The 16,553-nt window shown below is 47.6% G+C and overlaps 1 protein-coding gene across 5 annotated transcripts in view; it reads right to left on the reverse strand.

Annotated features, from left to right (window-relative positions):
• Positions 1–4,571: 4,571 nt before the first annotated feature.
• Positions 4,572–16,553, reverse strand: part of LOC142573252 (motile sperm domain-containing protein 1-like) — a 182,656-nt gene continuing 170,674 nt past the window's right edge. For all 5 annotated transcript variants that reach the window (XM_075682861.1, XM_075682862.1, XM_075682858.1 and 2 more), the window contains one exon: positions 4,572–4,739. In XM_075682861.1, the coding sequence (XP_075538976.1) occupies positions 4,708–4,739 (32 nt within the window). In that variant the 3' untranslated portion in view covers positions 4,572–4,707. The remainder of the gene's footprint in view (positions 4,740–16,553) is intronic.

Below are 16,553 nucleotides of genomic sequence, written 5' to 3' on the forward strand. Positions count from 1 at the left end.
GCTCCAGGAGTCGCGTCTGCATGGCGGGGTTGTTGATTCCGCAGACGAAACGGTCCCTGAGCAGCGAGTCCAGTTGGTCCCCGAAGGCGCAGGCACTCGCTAACCCTCGTAGCGCAGCAACGAATTGCCCGAGGGTCTCTCCTTCCCGGCGGCTCCGGTTGTTGAAGCGGAAACGCTCGATTAGTATGGCAGTATGGCAAGCAGCCACGGAGTAAGCTCACCCAGCGTCTTAACGTGCGGCGTGGCTGGCTTGAGAAGGTCGAGCAAGAGGCTGAAGACGCGGGTCCCGCAGCTGGCCAGGAAAATGTGCCGCTGTTTGGCCTCGAGTGTGTCGTTTGCCCGTAAGAATACGTGGACTTGCTCCTCGTAAATTTGCCAGGCGGACCCATCTCCCTCGAACGGCTCGAGCCTTCCGTACAGCGGCATGGCGACAGCAACTGGGGGCGGTGTTTCGCCGCTCGCGCCGGCGTGGGACAATCCGCGGGTACTCGTCGCCAGTGTCACGATCCATCCCGGGTCGTGAACAAGGGAGGGCTTGTGGCACCCTCCGATAGACGGACGCTCCACAGCGTGGTTATGGTGTCTAGATACACCTAAAGCCCCTCCATACACGTTTCCGCCGACCAGATTAAGTACCGCCAACAACCTGCCCTCCTCCTCCACGGTCCTCTCCCACTCACCCCCTTAGTTTCCGGCGTCAAGCGGAACTTACGTAGCTGCAGATTCCTGTTCCGAGTGGAAGCGACACTTTGTTTTTTAGCGTTGTTTACTTTCGCGCCGCTGGAGAGGCTTTAATTGCACGAGCTGCGGTTGAAACTGTGAATGCGATTCCATCCAAGAACCACCGCTACTGTAACCAGCGATCTGCTCGTGTTCGCTGCTTCGCGTGAACCTGCGACGGGTTGTGGCACCAGCAACAACGTACAGTGGAATGTAGTGCCTGGGCGCTTGGAGACCACTGCCGTTTTCCGTGCATTTGGACAACAGCGACCGCGAACTACTACTTCAATGGAACACAACAGCTTGTCCCCTTTGCATTCTTCTAATGGTGACTGCCACAGCTCTGCTAAGCACGCGCGGGCGTCTCACCATCGTCTAACAGCAGTCAAAGCGGAAATTCCCGCAGCGCAAGTCCAAGAAGCGGAAACGCCGGAACCGGAAATTTTTAAACCGGAAATGCCGGAACCGGAAATACCGTAACCGGATTTGGTGTGAGGGGAAAAAGGCGGCGCACAACAAAGGTTGTCGCTACTTAAGAAAGCGGCGGTGGCGCGTAGATGCAGGGGTTTTAGATACGCCATACCGTGGTGGTGCTGAACGATGACTGACCGGCGAGCAGCCGTGCTCGTCGGTATTTATTGCAAGACCTACTGGAACTCCAGACCTGCACAGATATCCCTCCTCCAGCACGCCTGGTCTAGTTCGCCCCTTTTGCCGCTAGGGAAAGAACGTACGAGCAGAGTGGCGCTAGTTATAACCTGTTTGCTGTCGTCTGCTTTTGCGATCTGTTCAGCGCTTGTCTTGCCACTTCGGCAGGCACAAAGCGCTTGTATTGGCGGTAAATGAATAAATTCACAAATGTACAAAAGAAAACATATTAGCGAATGCTTTGCGTTTGAATAGCGAAACTAGAGGAGGAGGAGTGGTGCGAGAAATGTAAACAACGAGCATAGGTGGCAGCTGCAATGCTAGATCGACGGCATAAATTTCCCTTTCCTAGGCTCCGTAAGAGACTGGAATAATCGTTTAAAAAGATTCATAGGATAATCTAGCTTTTTTAGTTGATTACAGATAGCCTAATGTCGTAGATGACATTAGGATTTACTGCTGTGTGCCGTAGTGAAAGGCAGATGATCTGGTAAAAGTATAGTAAAAGTATTCACGAGTAAGTCCTCCGCCCGATATGTGCAATAGGCTGATCGATTCTGTTTCAAGGGAAGGTGAGCATATCTTGTTTTTAATATCGTTGGATGTCTAGCTCAGTAGAAAGCTTGCAAAAAATTAAGCGATCCCAGTGCTTTAAAACGTGCTGCACTGCAGGCCTTAAATCGTGTCACGGAACTCTTTTCAAACTGTAAAGCTATCTTTTCTGCGTGGTACGGCGGCGGCATAACGGTGGTGCTTAAGATACGTACGCAGTGAAGCTGTGTGCGTAATTCACTTTTTGAACTCACAACGCATTCACGGACAACTTTTAAGGGTTAAAATGAGTGGTAATCGTTCTGTCGCCGAACATTACGGTGGTTTAAAGTTTCTAAAGAACGCAGAAGCGAATTTTACAACGTGTACAATGAAACTGTTGCGTACGTTGCGAACTCTATACACAATGTGATTTATAATAATCTGCTTAAAAAAGGCAATAGGAGCGGCTATTTAACGCTATTTATAGAGAGCAGCGGACTACACGCTCCGACATTTTTTAGGTTCGGGCAGTCAACTTTTGGAGCCAAGTGACCGATCAAAGCCTTGTGGCATCACTGTCACTGTGTTAGCAAAAATCATACAAGCAGTTCCTCACAACACAACAGCTGCCGTACTAATTATAACGCCGCACAGCCGCCCACCACGTAGCAGACGATGGATGGATGGAAGGTAGGAGCGTCCCCTTTGAAACGGGGCTATGGCAGTTGCCACCATGCTCAGATTTTTATTTTGCCTTTTATTTTTATCTGTATTGTGTATTATTCAATTTCTCGATTTTCTTTAAATACGTCTTCCTACCCTTTTAACCTTATGTCACCTCTCTGCTTTTGTGCCACCAATCCTCCAATCGCCTTTTGCTAATTTCCACCGCATATTTATTTACATGACTATTATTATCTCTGAACCCTAGGGCCTCAGGAAGGGTGACTGGCCGCATCGACATCGGGCTTGATACCATCACGAAAAGGTTATAAAAGCGCCACCTACGGCCATCGGTTCAACGAAAGTGGGCGCAAGCTGTTCCCATAGAAGCCGGATATCTGTGCAGGTCTGGAGTTCCAGTAGGTCGTGGTTTATTGTGGTGCGGTGACCAATGTTGCCTGCCGAGCTTGGCGGGCGAACCAAGATTATGCCCGAGGGGGCGTCACATACTTGCTACAGTTTGCTCGAAAGGAAAACTCACGGCCGTAACCCTGCTGCCCATCGCCAGTTGTGTGAATAATAAAGAAAAAAGCCGCACTGAGAAAAAAAGAAAACATCTGCACGATGAACAGACACTTCGTCGATATTTGAAGCAGATCGTTAGTGGATATCAAGAAATGTGCACTGGATAAGAGCGAAATATGTAACCTACTGACAGACGGAAGTAAGGCTCACAGGATAAGTTTTCTCTATCTACACCGATAACGCAGCACGTATTGCGCAATTAAATCGCCCGTAATGCGCAGCAATTACCGCACTCGATTAATTGAAGTCGCCGTCGCAGCGACGCGCCATTTATTTCACGACCACGAAAAACAAGGTATTCACCTAAGTACAGCGGCGGTTTACCTATCGGCAAGCCGCCAAATCGCATATGACGAAAGCAAATGTCACGGAGTCCAAGCCCACGACTGCACAATTAAGTCAAACTGCGCTTTATCATAAACAGAGCTTTAGTTATCGAGAAATTGAGGTAAATGCAGGACACGATTTGAGACTTCCCCAGGACATTTAAGTGCTAGCCTGATGACGAAAGCACTGATTATAATTGTCACTACTACTCAATCACTTGCAATAAGAGGATCATTGCATAGCATAGCATTACAAGATGGAAGAAAATGCTACTTGTCGAGCTCTATTCGATGTTCAGAAAAAAGAACTAATTGACATTGCCCTTGGTAATGATGCAGGCGTTCGAAAGGTTTTAGTTTTTCCTTGACTGTGCGCCACCCGCACTTTAGCGTTTCACTAGTTTCGTTATCGCGTAGTGCTGCGCTGGTTTTGATGGTTTGCGAAACTCGCACAAACTGCAAGTAGCAGAGAATGCCACATCTATGTGATGTTGCACGATGCCCGAACCATTTACGCCACTTGAGCTTCAGAAGCTGCAGCAGCAAATCCGAGCCTTGGCTCGACTTCTCCATCGTAGCACGTTTGAATTTTGCGCAAGAAAGCTTAGCACCATCTGTCGGGAGCCGTTTTACTCAACGACGGCTGTAAATTGCGGTGTTGGCGATGCAACGTCACCACCCTCCAGTTGGGAGTGGGAGACTTGAATTGTGTTGAAGCTATTCGGACTCTTCAGACGCGATTTCCTCTTAAACTAAACATTTTCTTGGCATGAAACAAGCGATTCGGGGTTTCTGGAATGATATTTTAAGTCCACGTTGGTTTAATGTCATCTTTAGTGTCCCTTTTAGCGAAGAGAGCCGTGACAAACGACATGATGCCAAAGAAATGCTCAACCACTTTGCATCAGTGCAGGCACTGCAGGAAATGGTGTACCAAAGCTTTTATTGAACTCACTAGGCTGCTGCTCACACTCGCTTGAAGCCTGCAAATGTACACACATGGCAGAATTACCGGCAAGCAGCTTCTTTGTCAGGGAGTAACGTGGTCGTGCACGACGAGGCTTTTCGTCGAGAGGGCAAGTCTGTGAGCAGGCATCATCGCAAAACAGTCCTTGCACACTTTATTGTTAAAAACAGGCATCCGTAAGTGCTTTAGTCGAGACAGCAAATCACAAAGCTGCTGCGGAGGACGTCCAGCGTTCCTCTGGCACCAAAAGAATGGAGGCATCCTTCACTGGCGGACGACAAGCATTGTCACAAGCCCTGCACATACAAAAGCAGGGCAGTCAGCTCCACGGTCACACAAGGAACCAGAAGAAAAAACCATGATGTAAATAAACACTTAAAGGACCCCTAAACTACTCAGAGGTCGAAATTTAATTCTGCAGCTGCAGTTGAGCACGAGCCTGCAATGAACATGTAGCCGCGATAATGTTTCGAAACGGTGCCTTAATAGCTGAGTTGCATGCGTTTGATGATCGAAACACGGACCTTGCTTGTTTCAATCTCATTTGCTACTCTCCGTTCGTTGGCTGGTCTCCTCCTCGCCGAGTGCTCCTCAAACGTGGCCGCCACCGCGCTTTTCAAAACAGTGTCCACTTCCGGTTACCTACCGGTTACAAAAAGTAGGTAGCTGCGCTACTCAACTACCAACTGTTGCTGCCGTGCCGGCCCGTGCTCCTGCGAATTGTGACGCTATGGACCCTGCGCTGTGCGCGCGCGCATGTTGCGCGCCAGGCATTGCGCAGGGTGTGATCATCAGGTCGCGTCACTTCGTTTTTCCAATTGACGCTTTTTCAGCCAAGCACCACACAAGGATACCTTCTAGCCATCGCAATACACTGCAAACATGCTAAGCATGACTGTGTTGCAATGCGAGCGATCCGGCATGTGCGTTGCGTGCCGTAGTTACCTATTCGCAAGCGCGCGCAAGCGAACAACACGACGAGGAAGGGCAGGGAGCGCGTGTACCTGCTAGCAGACTAACCGGAAGTCGTAGGTTCGACCAATCGACCGCATCTGCTCCTGGTGACATCACGACGAGCGCCGGGGATACCGGAAAGGATCAGAAAGGAGCACGGGATCATTTTTTTTTTAATTTTGTTCCAAGCCCGCCGCGTTTGGCATTGCTGATCGTGACGGCATTCTGAACTCAATGCACATGTTTACCTCAAATGTTTAAGAAATATCGGAGGTGATTTAGAGGCCCTTTATATTTTTTTGAAGTCTCCTTGAACAGCAAGTCAGTTCAGGCTGGTAGGGTACCCCTTCAAATGCTATACTTGCATTTCAAAAAGAAAATGAGGCCCAACCATACCTTTCTTCAAATTCGCACTGAATCCAGAGTGCCGGTACGTCGGTATCATGTCACGAATTTCTACATACGTTCTCATATTTAATCTGTTGTAACGCAGTGAAAGTGCCCGAAACTTTCTAAATAGAGTCAATAGATTGTTCAAAATGCAACATAGTGCGTTAGGAGAACAGTTACAGGAACACCAATGTAGTGTCGCAACCTCCTTGAGTTTTTTCTGGCATACCACACCTCCACTCAAGTGGCCGTTCGCTATTCTAAGTATACTAATACAGCTTAAATCCTGCCTACTCCAACATAAAAAGAAAATACCTCTTATCACCCGCAGCGGTGGTTCAGCGGCTATGGTGTTGCGCGGCAAACAAGAGATCGCATTGTTTCCCAAGTCTCAGATGGCACTACTCTGACGCATTCTACGCGCAAGCGTATTTGGCCCACCGTCAGTGAAGTCGGGGACACTATGTTTGAAGCCGCGAAGGAAGTGAGCGCCGGGGGAAAGAGCCTGGAGGTGGAGAAGAGAATAGCACGCCGAGGAAAGTACAAAGGAGGATGGATGGATGGATTGCGCCACCAAGCTCTTGTTATTATATACCTAATGTCCTACTTATGCTAAAAAAGAAAACAAACTCAGAAAAAAAAACGATGAATTCCCATAAAACTTTCTGAACCCCTATTGTGAACGTTTTATTGGCACACCTCTGTTGTTTCTCGTTTCCCTACTTCCACCAATCTTCCAATTGCCTTAATCTCTAGTGCGGACATCTTTACTTTCCCCATGCTCTCGCTAAACCCAAGGACTTCAAAGAAGGCAGAGGTGCCTAAATTAACCCTGGGCAGAAATGTTGACAATCTAATAAACCATGCTCCATCGTTTCCCAAGCTTTACCGCAGCAAGCACATGCTTCTTCCTTCTTATATTTTGTAACGTTCCTGATGATGTGTGGTGGTGCAAGGGCCAGGTTTGGCCAAAGAGCGCCATGACAAGTGGTAATGTCGACGATGTATTGGGGATGGCGTGCACAATGAATTCCTCATGGTAGATGTGACATGGCTGTAAAAGGGCCTAAAACCTGTCGCTGTAAGTGGCGCAGAATATATAGGTGCTAAAATAATGATGCTGACTAGGCAGTGATGTGGGCTATGGCAATGGGCTTTCGTTAAAACAAGATGCAATAAAACATAACACTGACGCCAGAGTTTTGAGAGCCCTTGAATGCAGGGCTGTTAGTCATGCGCTAAAAGTTGCCTGGCCAAATGATTTTCAGGGTGTCGGTTTCGGCTAAAAAATCTAAGACGGTTTGCAGATTAAAAAGCGGTTCATCGCTAAGAAAGAATGCAGGGTGAAGGGGTATATTCTCGCCACATGCAGAAGTGAAATACTTTTTCCTCTCTGTTTCTATTGCAGGGCACTGAATAAGTACATGGAGGACTGTGAGACTATTGCCGCACTTAATACAAGTTGGAGGATCGCCCCCAGTCAAGCGATAAGAGTGAGTACCGTATGTGTGGCCTATCCTTAATTGGCAAAGAAGTACTTCCTTATACCGACCGTGCTGTTTTCCCACTTATCCAGTTCCCCAATTTTGGTTTTACAATATTAAGCTTATTCATTGCTTGTGTATCCCACTCGCCTTGCCAATTATTCCTCAATTTACGGCGCATAAAAGGCTTTAGGTCTGTGGCAGGAATGGGGTTATTTCCATCTTTGTCGCTAAAGCTCACTGACATAGCCATTTCGTCAGCCGCCACATTGCCTTCTATACCCCTGTAGCCAGGTACCCAGCATAATATGATCACTTGGTTGCACATATTTGCAGAGCACAACAAAGCAAATAGTTCATTCAAAACGGAGATCTTGTGTTTTCGTAGGCTAATTAGGGCTCTCACTACACTTAATGAGTCTATGAAGACAATAGCCTTAGCGATTTTTGTGAGCCTTATGTGTTCAATAGCCTTAAGTATAGCGCATGCTTCCGCTGTAAAGATACTGGTGAGTGGGTTTAATGCTCCAGATGTTGAAATTGAGGGACCCAGAGCTGCGTAAGCAAACCAGCTGGAGACTTTGAAGCATCTGCGTAAAATTCATCACAGGAGTACTTCTACTTAAGTTCCAGAAAATGCGAATATATGTGTGCCCCTGGGGCTCGTTTTGCTATTTCTAAGAAAGAGATGTCATATTGGATAGTCTGCCACTCCCAAGATGGTGGAAGCCGTGTAGGAGCCACTAGGACATTGTGTAAAAGAGGGACCCCTGTTTTTTCTAAGAGTGCTTCCAAGCAGAGGGACAGAGGAGGCCTAGTGGTTGGGCGGTTACAAAACAGCCTAGCAGTGGACAAGTCACAAATTGTAGAATGACAAGGATCTTTAATATATGAGTTAACTTTCAGGGCGTAGGAGAAAATTAAATATGTCTTTTGGTAGTGCAATAACCATTCGTTAGATTCTACGTAGAGGCTTTACACGTAGAGGCTTTGCAGTCCTAAAGGAGCCTGTAGCAAGGCGGATGCCTAAGTTGTGAATAGGATCTAGTATTTTCAGAGCACTAGGGCCAGCAGAATTGTAGACTATTGCTCCGTAGTCAAGCCGTGTTAATATTAGACTTTTGTACAGCTTTAAAAGGCACCTCGTGTCACTTCCCCAAGGTGTACGTGACAAGTGCTTCAGTAGGGTCATAGTCTTGAGGCACTTCACTTTAAGATACTTCACGTGTGGTACAAAAGTTAGCTTACTGTCTAAAAGGATCCCTAGAAATTTGTGTTCATGGCTCACAGATAGCCGTTGTCCATTGAGATCTATTGCGGGGTCTTCCAGTATGCCTCTCTTGTTAGAGAACAGGATGCATGTACTTTTTAGAAGGTTTAGTTTAAAGCCGTTTTTGTCTGCCCGCTTAGACAATTTATTTATGCAAGGTTGTACTTGTCGCTCGCAGGTACTTAAATTACATGACTTGAAACCTATCTGGATGTCATCCACATATACAGAATAAAATAGAGTATGTGGTATGACAGTCTGGATCGAGTTCATTTTGACAATGAAAAGAGTGCAACTCAGCACACTACCTTGTGGAACACCAGCCTCTTGCGTAAATGGATGAGATAGAACGTTACCAACCCCAACACGGAACGTACGATTGGAGAGGTAACTCTGTATCACGTTCAGCAAGTCGCCTCAAACTCCCATTTCAGACAGATTACGGAGGATTCCAAAGCGCCAGGTTGTGTCATATGCCTTCTCCATATCTAAAAATACTGACAAGAAAAATTGTTTGTGGACAAAAGCATCACGGATATTTGTCTCGAAGCGGACAAGGGGATCTGTTGTGGATCTACTTTCCTTAAAACCGCACTGTAAGGGATCGAGTGTCTTGTTGATATTGTTGCGTGTGGAAAGACACAGACAGAAGAGGCTATTTACAGGCTATTTACACTGGAGTCAGGCAGCCAGGCTGACACTCGCTCGCGCCAAGTGCACCGACCAACTTCATCGTCGTTCTCGCGGCGGCTCGTTTCTTGAGCATCGCTCGAGGATATCGTAATACTACGCCCCCGGCGGTAAAAGCACCGTCACGGTGCTGTTAAATATACAAGGCATGTGGAGAGTTGTAGGGCTTGAGTCGGGCGACGTGGACAATGTCGCTGGTTGTCACAGCGGAGGACGTAGTGGGCGTGGCTAGAACGATTTCATAGGTGACATCGGTCACTTTGCGGAGCACGTGACATGGACCTGTGCAATGAGAAAGGAGTTTTTCACATAGGCCAACTTTACGCGAAGGTGACCAAAGCAACACGAGGCTGCTGGGCACAAAATGGACATCACCGTGACGGAGGTCGTAGCGTTGCTTCTGCTTGTCTTGAGACACTTGTAGACGAGCTTGCGCAAGTTGGCGAGCGTGGTCAGCATGGGCGATTGCATCACAGGCATAATCGCTAGTTGAAGCTGTGGCAGACGGAAGCACAGTGTCCAGTGGTAGCGTTGGTTTGCGGCCATACAAGAGGTAAAATAGGGAAAAGCCAGCAGTTTCGGGACGGGAAGAGTTGTATGCAAAGGTAATGTAAGGTGGAGCCAGGTCCTAGTCACGATGGTCATCGGAAACGTATTTGGATAGCATGTCTGTAAGGGTGCGGTTCAAGCGCTCAGTGAGGCCATTCGTTTGGGGATGGTAGGAGGTGGTAAATTTATGCGTATTGAGCAGGCACGCATGATGTCGTCGATGACTTTGGCCAAAAACGCACGGCCACGGTCTGTTAGCAATTGACGCAGAGCACCATGCATCACAATAATATCATGTAGGAGGAAGTACGCAACATCAGTTGCGCAACTGGTCGGAAGAGCACGGGTTATGGCGTAGTGGGTCGCGTAGCCCACCGCGACTGCAACCCACTTGTTTCCTGATGTAGATTCCGGGAATGGGCCGAGATGGTCTAAGCTGACATGATAAAAGGGCTCGGCAGGAATGTCGAGCGGCTGCAGGTAACCAGCGGGGAGTTGGGAAGGCTTCTTGCGTCGTTGGCAAACTTCACAAGCGGCGATGTAACGTCGTACGGAACTCGTTTCTTGAGCCCCCATCGCTCGATGATATCGTAATAATATAAAAAAAATGGATGAGGCGACGGTTACTCATTTTCTCAAATAGTTTGTACAGACAACTTGTCAGAGCTATAGGCCTATAACTGTTCGGTGAGGAAGGGTCCTTGCCCTCTTTGAGAATTGGGATTACGATTGCTTCTTTCCAGACAGAAGGAATGTAGCCGGCAGAGAACATGGAATTGAAAAGTGACAGTAGTGTTTTTTGGGTTTCAGGGTGTAAATGTCTGATCATCTCATACATTAATCTGTCACTTCCTGGGGCGAACTTGTTGCAACAGTTCAGTGAGGCCTGGAACTCAGCCATTCTAAATCGACGATTGTACACTTCCTTGGATGAGCCTTTCCGACCCAGAGTCAGCTGCTCTGCTTGTCGCTGGTATTTTAGGAATGTATCTATGTAATGAGATGTACTGGAAATGTGCTTGAAATGTGCTCCTAGACAATCAGCCTGGTCCTCAAGGGTATCTCCTTGCGTGTTTACTAATGGTAGAGGATGAATTTCGTGACCTTTTATTTTGTTTACCCTGTTCCAGGCTTTTCTTTCGTCCGTATAAGAATTAATGCTGGAAATGTACTTCTCCCAACTGTCCCTTTTGGCATGGCGGCATGTTCTTCTACCGTCTGATTTTATTTTCTTAAAGCTGATAAGGTTTTCGGTAGTCGTAGAGTCACAGAGCTGATTCCAAGCCTTATTCTGTTTCTTTCGCGCTTTTTTACATTCATCGTTCTACCAGGGAACACGTTGTTTAATGGGTGATGCGATTTGTCTGCGGGATACATATTGATGCTACGTCAACAATAAATGCGGTTAGATATGACACTACATCGTCAATAGTAACCATACGAATATCAGCCCAGGTCATATATGTCAGCTCTCTGTATCGCTGCCAGTTCGCTGAAGTCAGTTTTCCACTGAGGCACATGTGGAGAACACTTGTCCCATTTCCTTAATTTTAAAACAATCGGGAAATGATCACTCCTGTATGGATTCTTATGTACTTTCCACTCAAAGTATGGCATGACTGTACTTGAAACAATGGCTAAACCTATAATGAAAATGTCTTGTTTGCAACACTGTAAAAAGTTGGCTCCTTCTTATTTAGCAAACACGCACCTGTACTTAGGAGGAAGTTTTCAAGCAGACGCCCTCTGTCATCACATCAAGAGTCACCCCACAAGGTGTGATAAGCATTTAGGTCTCCAACGACAATGTAAGGTTCTGGGAGTTGCGCAATAAAGCTTTCAAATTCAGTTTTGGAGAATTGACAGTTGGGAGGAACGTATAAAGATGCGATTGTCAGCAGCTTACTAAAAAGCACTGCTCTGACAGCAATTGCCTCTAGGGGCGTTTTAAGCTGTAATTTCCGGCAAGCAACATCATTATTTACTATTATTGCCACACTGCCCGGCAAGGCAAGGGCCTCGTTGCGATCTTTTCGGAAAATGGCATACTGGTGGAGAAAGCTTGTTTGTGAAGGTTTAAGATGTGTTTCTTGGACACACAGAACCTTTGGAGTGTACCTACGTAAAAGTTCCTTAATGTCGTCTAGGTTGTGGTGTAAACCCCTGACATTCCACTGTAATATCTGTGTGTCCATATTGTATATGTTTTGTGCTGTGTGTTGTGGGGATGCGCGACTCTCACGCGTCCCCTGATATGTTGTTTTCCCGCATGGCTCACGTCTCCTGTAATCCGGCTTCATCGCGTGGCCTGGTGCCCGCGGCGGTCGGAGTGGTTGAGGCGCAGTACGAGAGATGGCGGGAGTGTTGCGCTGCTAATGCCACCGACAGGCGGGGTCTGGGGCGCCGAAAGACAAGGCGCTTCCTCTTTGGCGGCGGATCGGCGAACAGCGCGGACGTCCCGGGCGAGCACCGATCCATGCTTCTGCAAGACCGTCTCGTGTGGCCTCCTTCGAACGCGCCACCGTTCGCGTGACCGTATGCGCGAACGACCATGCGTTGGGATCCAGCATGCGGCGAACACATTCGCTCGTTATCTGGTTGCAGTGAGTCGGACTTCTAGATTTGTCGCGTGCCCATCGGCATGTTTTGTGGATAGCAACTCGGCTAGCAGGCATTGATCTATGAAAGGTGCAATAAATGCCCTTGTGAATGTTTGCACTACTGTGTTGTCGTTCCTTTGTCCCAAGAGTATGGGAGGAGAATCTCATACTGTCTAAGAGATATACATTAGATTACCTCATGAGACCTTTCCAGGCCCCGTGATACGAAATTTTTCTTTCTTCGCAGCGCGCTCGCGGGAGCTGCGCCATTCCTTGGGTGTCTGAGACGCCGGAGTTGTGCTCCTATCCATCACCTCAACTGAGGCGATGAATGCTGCCCGCGTGGCAGGCACTTTCGCGGGAGTGTTGGGCCGATCTGCTTGGGCAGTGGCCCTGGGTCCAACAGGCCTGAGGGTCTGCTGGTCCTCCTTTGCGGGGGCCAGAACAGCGCTGGCTATTCCAGCCTGGGGGGCTGATGGCATGACTGCAGTCACACTCCGTGTGACTTGGGCGGCTGCCGTATGATGTAGCGCTGCCCCCCAGCGCACCACATCGGTGTAGGAGGGACTTGACTGATTGTGGAGTGAGAAACGCTTACGTGCCTCTGGAAAAGATAGGCTGAGTTTTACTTTCAGTTCTGTACTTTTTTTCTCTTTTTTCCACGAGGGGCAAGATCGTGAGTAGGCGGGGTGACCTCCTTCACAGTTGGCACAGTGATTTGGTGAAGTACAGATGTCAGAAGCGTGTTCAGAAGAACTACACTTAGCACAAGTAGCATATCCTTTGCAGTTCTGCGACCCGTGCCCAAAGTGCTGACACTTGAAGCATCGACGTGGATTTGGGATGTATGGCCTGAAGCAAAGCTTACAGTAACCGGTTTCTATTGTTTCAGGTAGGTTGCAGGTTCCAAAAGTAATGATTGTTATGTCATCTCGCCTCAATGCTATCCTTTGTACTTTCACTACGTTCTGGTCTTGCCATCCCTCAAGCAGTTAGCTTTCACTCAGTTCGAGAAGGTAATCTTCTGAGATGACCCCACGAACTGTGTTCATTGACCTGTGTGGGCCCACTGAGACGGGAATTTCCCCAAATGTTACAACTTTCCAGAGTTTGTCATACTGTACTTTGTTGCGAAGTTTGAGAAGAAGATTGCCACTTCCCATCTTCATTACTTTGTAGCCTGGACCAATTGCTTCCGTGAGAGATTTCGCTACAGCAAATGGTGAGACCGTTCTGACTGCTTTCTTGTCGTGCTGACTATGGTACAACGTGGTACTTGGGAAAAGATTGTTTTGGTTGCATGAAGAATGTGAGCGTTTCATTGGTGTGCCCCCTCTTCAGGGAGCGATCAGGTAGTATAGGAAAGTCATTTGCTATATAGACGGGGAAAATTCAGAGGCGATGGTAGCCACCCACCACCGAGCCCAACAAGGGGACGCTACAAAGTTGGAAGAATACCTGCAGACACCAGCCATGCATCGCCGCTACAACCTAATATATATACCCAAGGATGTTATACCCAAGGTTAACCCTTGCCACCAGGAAATTCGGAAGTAATAAGAGAAGACAGGAAAGATGGAAAAGTGGGAGAGAAAGACGAAGATTGGAGAGGAGGACAGGAAAAGGCGACTGCTGATTTCCTCCAGAACGGTCTGTCTGGAGGTGCCGTCTATGTGAAGCCGAGGCCGAAGAGGTGTGTTGCCTCCGCCGGGGGGCCTTAACGGTTCAAACACCCAGCATCGGCTCAACCCCCAGGATCCCCCTTTCCCCAGACAGGGCTAAGCCACGCACGGTTACACGTGGGAGGGACCAACCCTCGTGTGCTCGGGTATGTGGTGTCGCAACACACCAAACGCCTGCTTACGCAGATGCCCTGGCAGGGTTTTGCAACGTTCCTAAAGTGATTGACTTAGTCACATATGTAAAGAGAAGGGTGTCGTTCCCCCTTTTAATCTCCTCCGCCCTAGTATCTTCTTCTTTCTCCTCTTCTTATCCCTCTTCATTGTCTTCTATGACACTTCTGGAGCAGACCACTTCATTTCTTCGTACACGCCTCCTGGTGTAATATTTGAACACATTGCTGATGGAGGCGTACTCTGTTTGCCCAGAGTCTCCCAAGTACCAGATGGTATTCAGGATACCACGCTGCAAGGCAGTCTTGATTACTTGAAAGGGTCCATAAAACTTGTCATTGGAAGTGCCATTGCGTTTCCGTACTAAAACACGGTTGCCAGGTTGTACGTCCGGTATGTCGCTGCTGCGTGAGATTTTATCGCTGATGGGAAGTTCCCTTTGCAGAAAAGCTCTGGGAATGCCATTTTTATGTCATCCTCACAGCAAATTCGTTTTAGGTGTCCAGGTACCTCTAGCTTGTTCTGTCTTGTTAAGTTGTCTTCAATCAAGACTTTGTCGTCCCATAGATGTTCATCTTTAACTTTTTCATAGCAGGGCGGGACAACAGAAGGTCATAACTTACATCCGGCAACACTAATACGTCTGTCTAAATGCTGTGACCTTGACATTCAAGAACTACACTCGCCCACTCATTACATAAGCTCATAGTCCCATCGTATGCCTGGACGCACAGGGCCCTGCCACTATGCAAGCGGCTGACATGCATTAGACCTATTTATTAGGGACACAGAGGCTCCGCTGTCGAGGAGTGCTTTAATTTCAATGCCATCGACCTTGAAAGGGACGTGAAGCAAGCAAGTGGACACTACGTAGACAGTATCATACATGTGAGGCTTTTCAACGACACTGACTTGTTTCTGTGGCAACAACCAACGTATAGTCATGTTCTTCAGTGTGCCATTTTGACTACTCCTCTCGACACAATCGGTAATGGGATACGAACTTTCTTTTAGGTTATGTGTTGGGCTGGGTGGAGGAATCCTTTGTTGATAGGCGGTGAAGCCATCTTTTGCGTTCAACTCACTTGGATTAGGAATATCTCTTGTTTTGCAGGCCTCTAGTCCTTGCGTCGATCCCATTGTTGGTAACAAGAATTGCATGCACTGCAGAAAGTCTTCAAATGTCACTGGTGCTTTTATTTGAACTTGGTTTCATACATCTACACATAGCTGTTGTGTAATTACAGCTCTAACGACTGATGAGGTGAGCTTAGGTTCCGCTTCATACAACAAATGGCGTTTTTCGAGTAGGTACTCTAGTAATGAACCACATTGGTGCGTAAAGCATAGAACCACATCCCAACTTTCAACAGGGTAAAGCCGCCAAAAAATTTCTTTTCCAATTGCTCCAGCAAGCTGGTAGCTTATCCAAAAACTGCATGTCGTATTCTAGAGGTGGCACCGAGGTAGCGACGCATACTCTTAATCTTCTCATCGTCAGAGAGCCACCAATTTTTTTCACATGCATATTCGTAAAACCAAAGCCAGTAGTTGGGAATCGCGGAGCTTTCCTCGAATATAACCGATTTTACAATGTTCCGTTCGAGGTTATGCAACTTTTGCAGAGTTGACATGAGTTCACGCTGATGCGTCATCTGTTGTTGCTGTTGCTCAATGGCATTTAAAATAAGGCTCACCTCTGGCGATGTTTCCTGCTTAACGGTGCGTCAGTACGAAGGTTCCAGGACCAAGTGTACAAGCTCCTGCAGCTGCAGGTCCACTCTAACAGATCCCGTCTGCAGAAGTTCTTCGCAACTCATAAAAGCTCCTTCCAGCAGCACTTTGACGAGGTTGGCCATTGCGACATTCCAAGCAAGGTCTTCCGCTGGCTCACCTTGCACTTGGTAATAGCTAAAGGATATGCCCGGTCGTGACTTTGAGTCAACGAAGAAAGTCACCCACATGTTCGCTTCGACGGCTGCGCCAAAATGTAGCATTCCTAAAGTGATTCACATAGGCACATACGTAAGGAGACGGGCGTCGTCCCTCATTTTAATCTCCTCCACCCTAGTATCTTCTTCTTCCTCCTCTTCTTATCCCTATTCATCGTTTTCTATGACTTTTCTGGAGCAGACCGTTTCATAAGTACGTGTTCTAAGGCATCCTGCTCTCCCTTCGAAAAGTAATGAGCTTCCCTTTGAGTTATCATAAATTGTTTCTTTCCTGATTTTGATTTTTCCTATAAATTTTTTAGCAGGTTTCTTTTCCATTGCCACCACTCATGAGATTATCTGAGGCTGACTTTCCGCATGATGTTCTT

Source organism: Dermacentor variabilis, chromosome 2, assembly GCF_050947875.1.
Source record: "Dermacentor variabilis isolate Ectoservices chromosome 2, ASM5094787v1, whole genome shotgun sequence".
In the NCBI taxonomy this organism is placed as follows: domain Eukaryota; kingdom Metazoa; phylum Arthropoda; class Arachnida; order Ixodida; family Ixodidae; genus Dermacentor; species Dermacentor variabilis.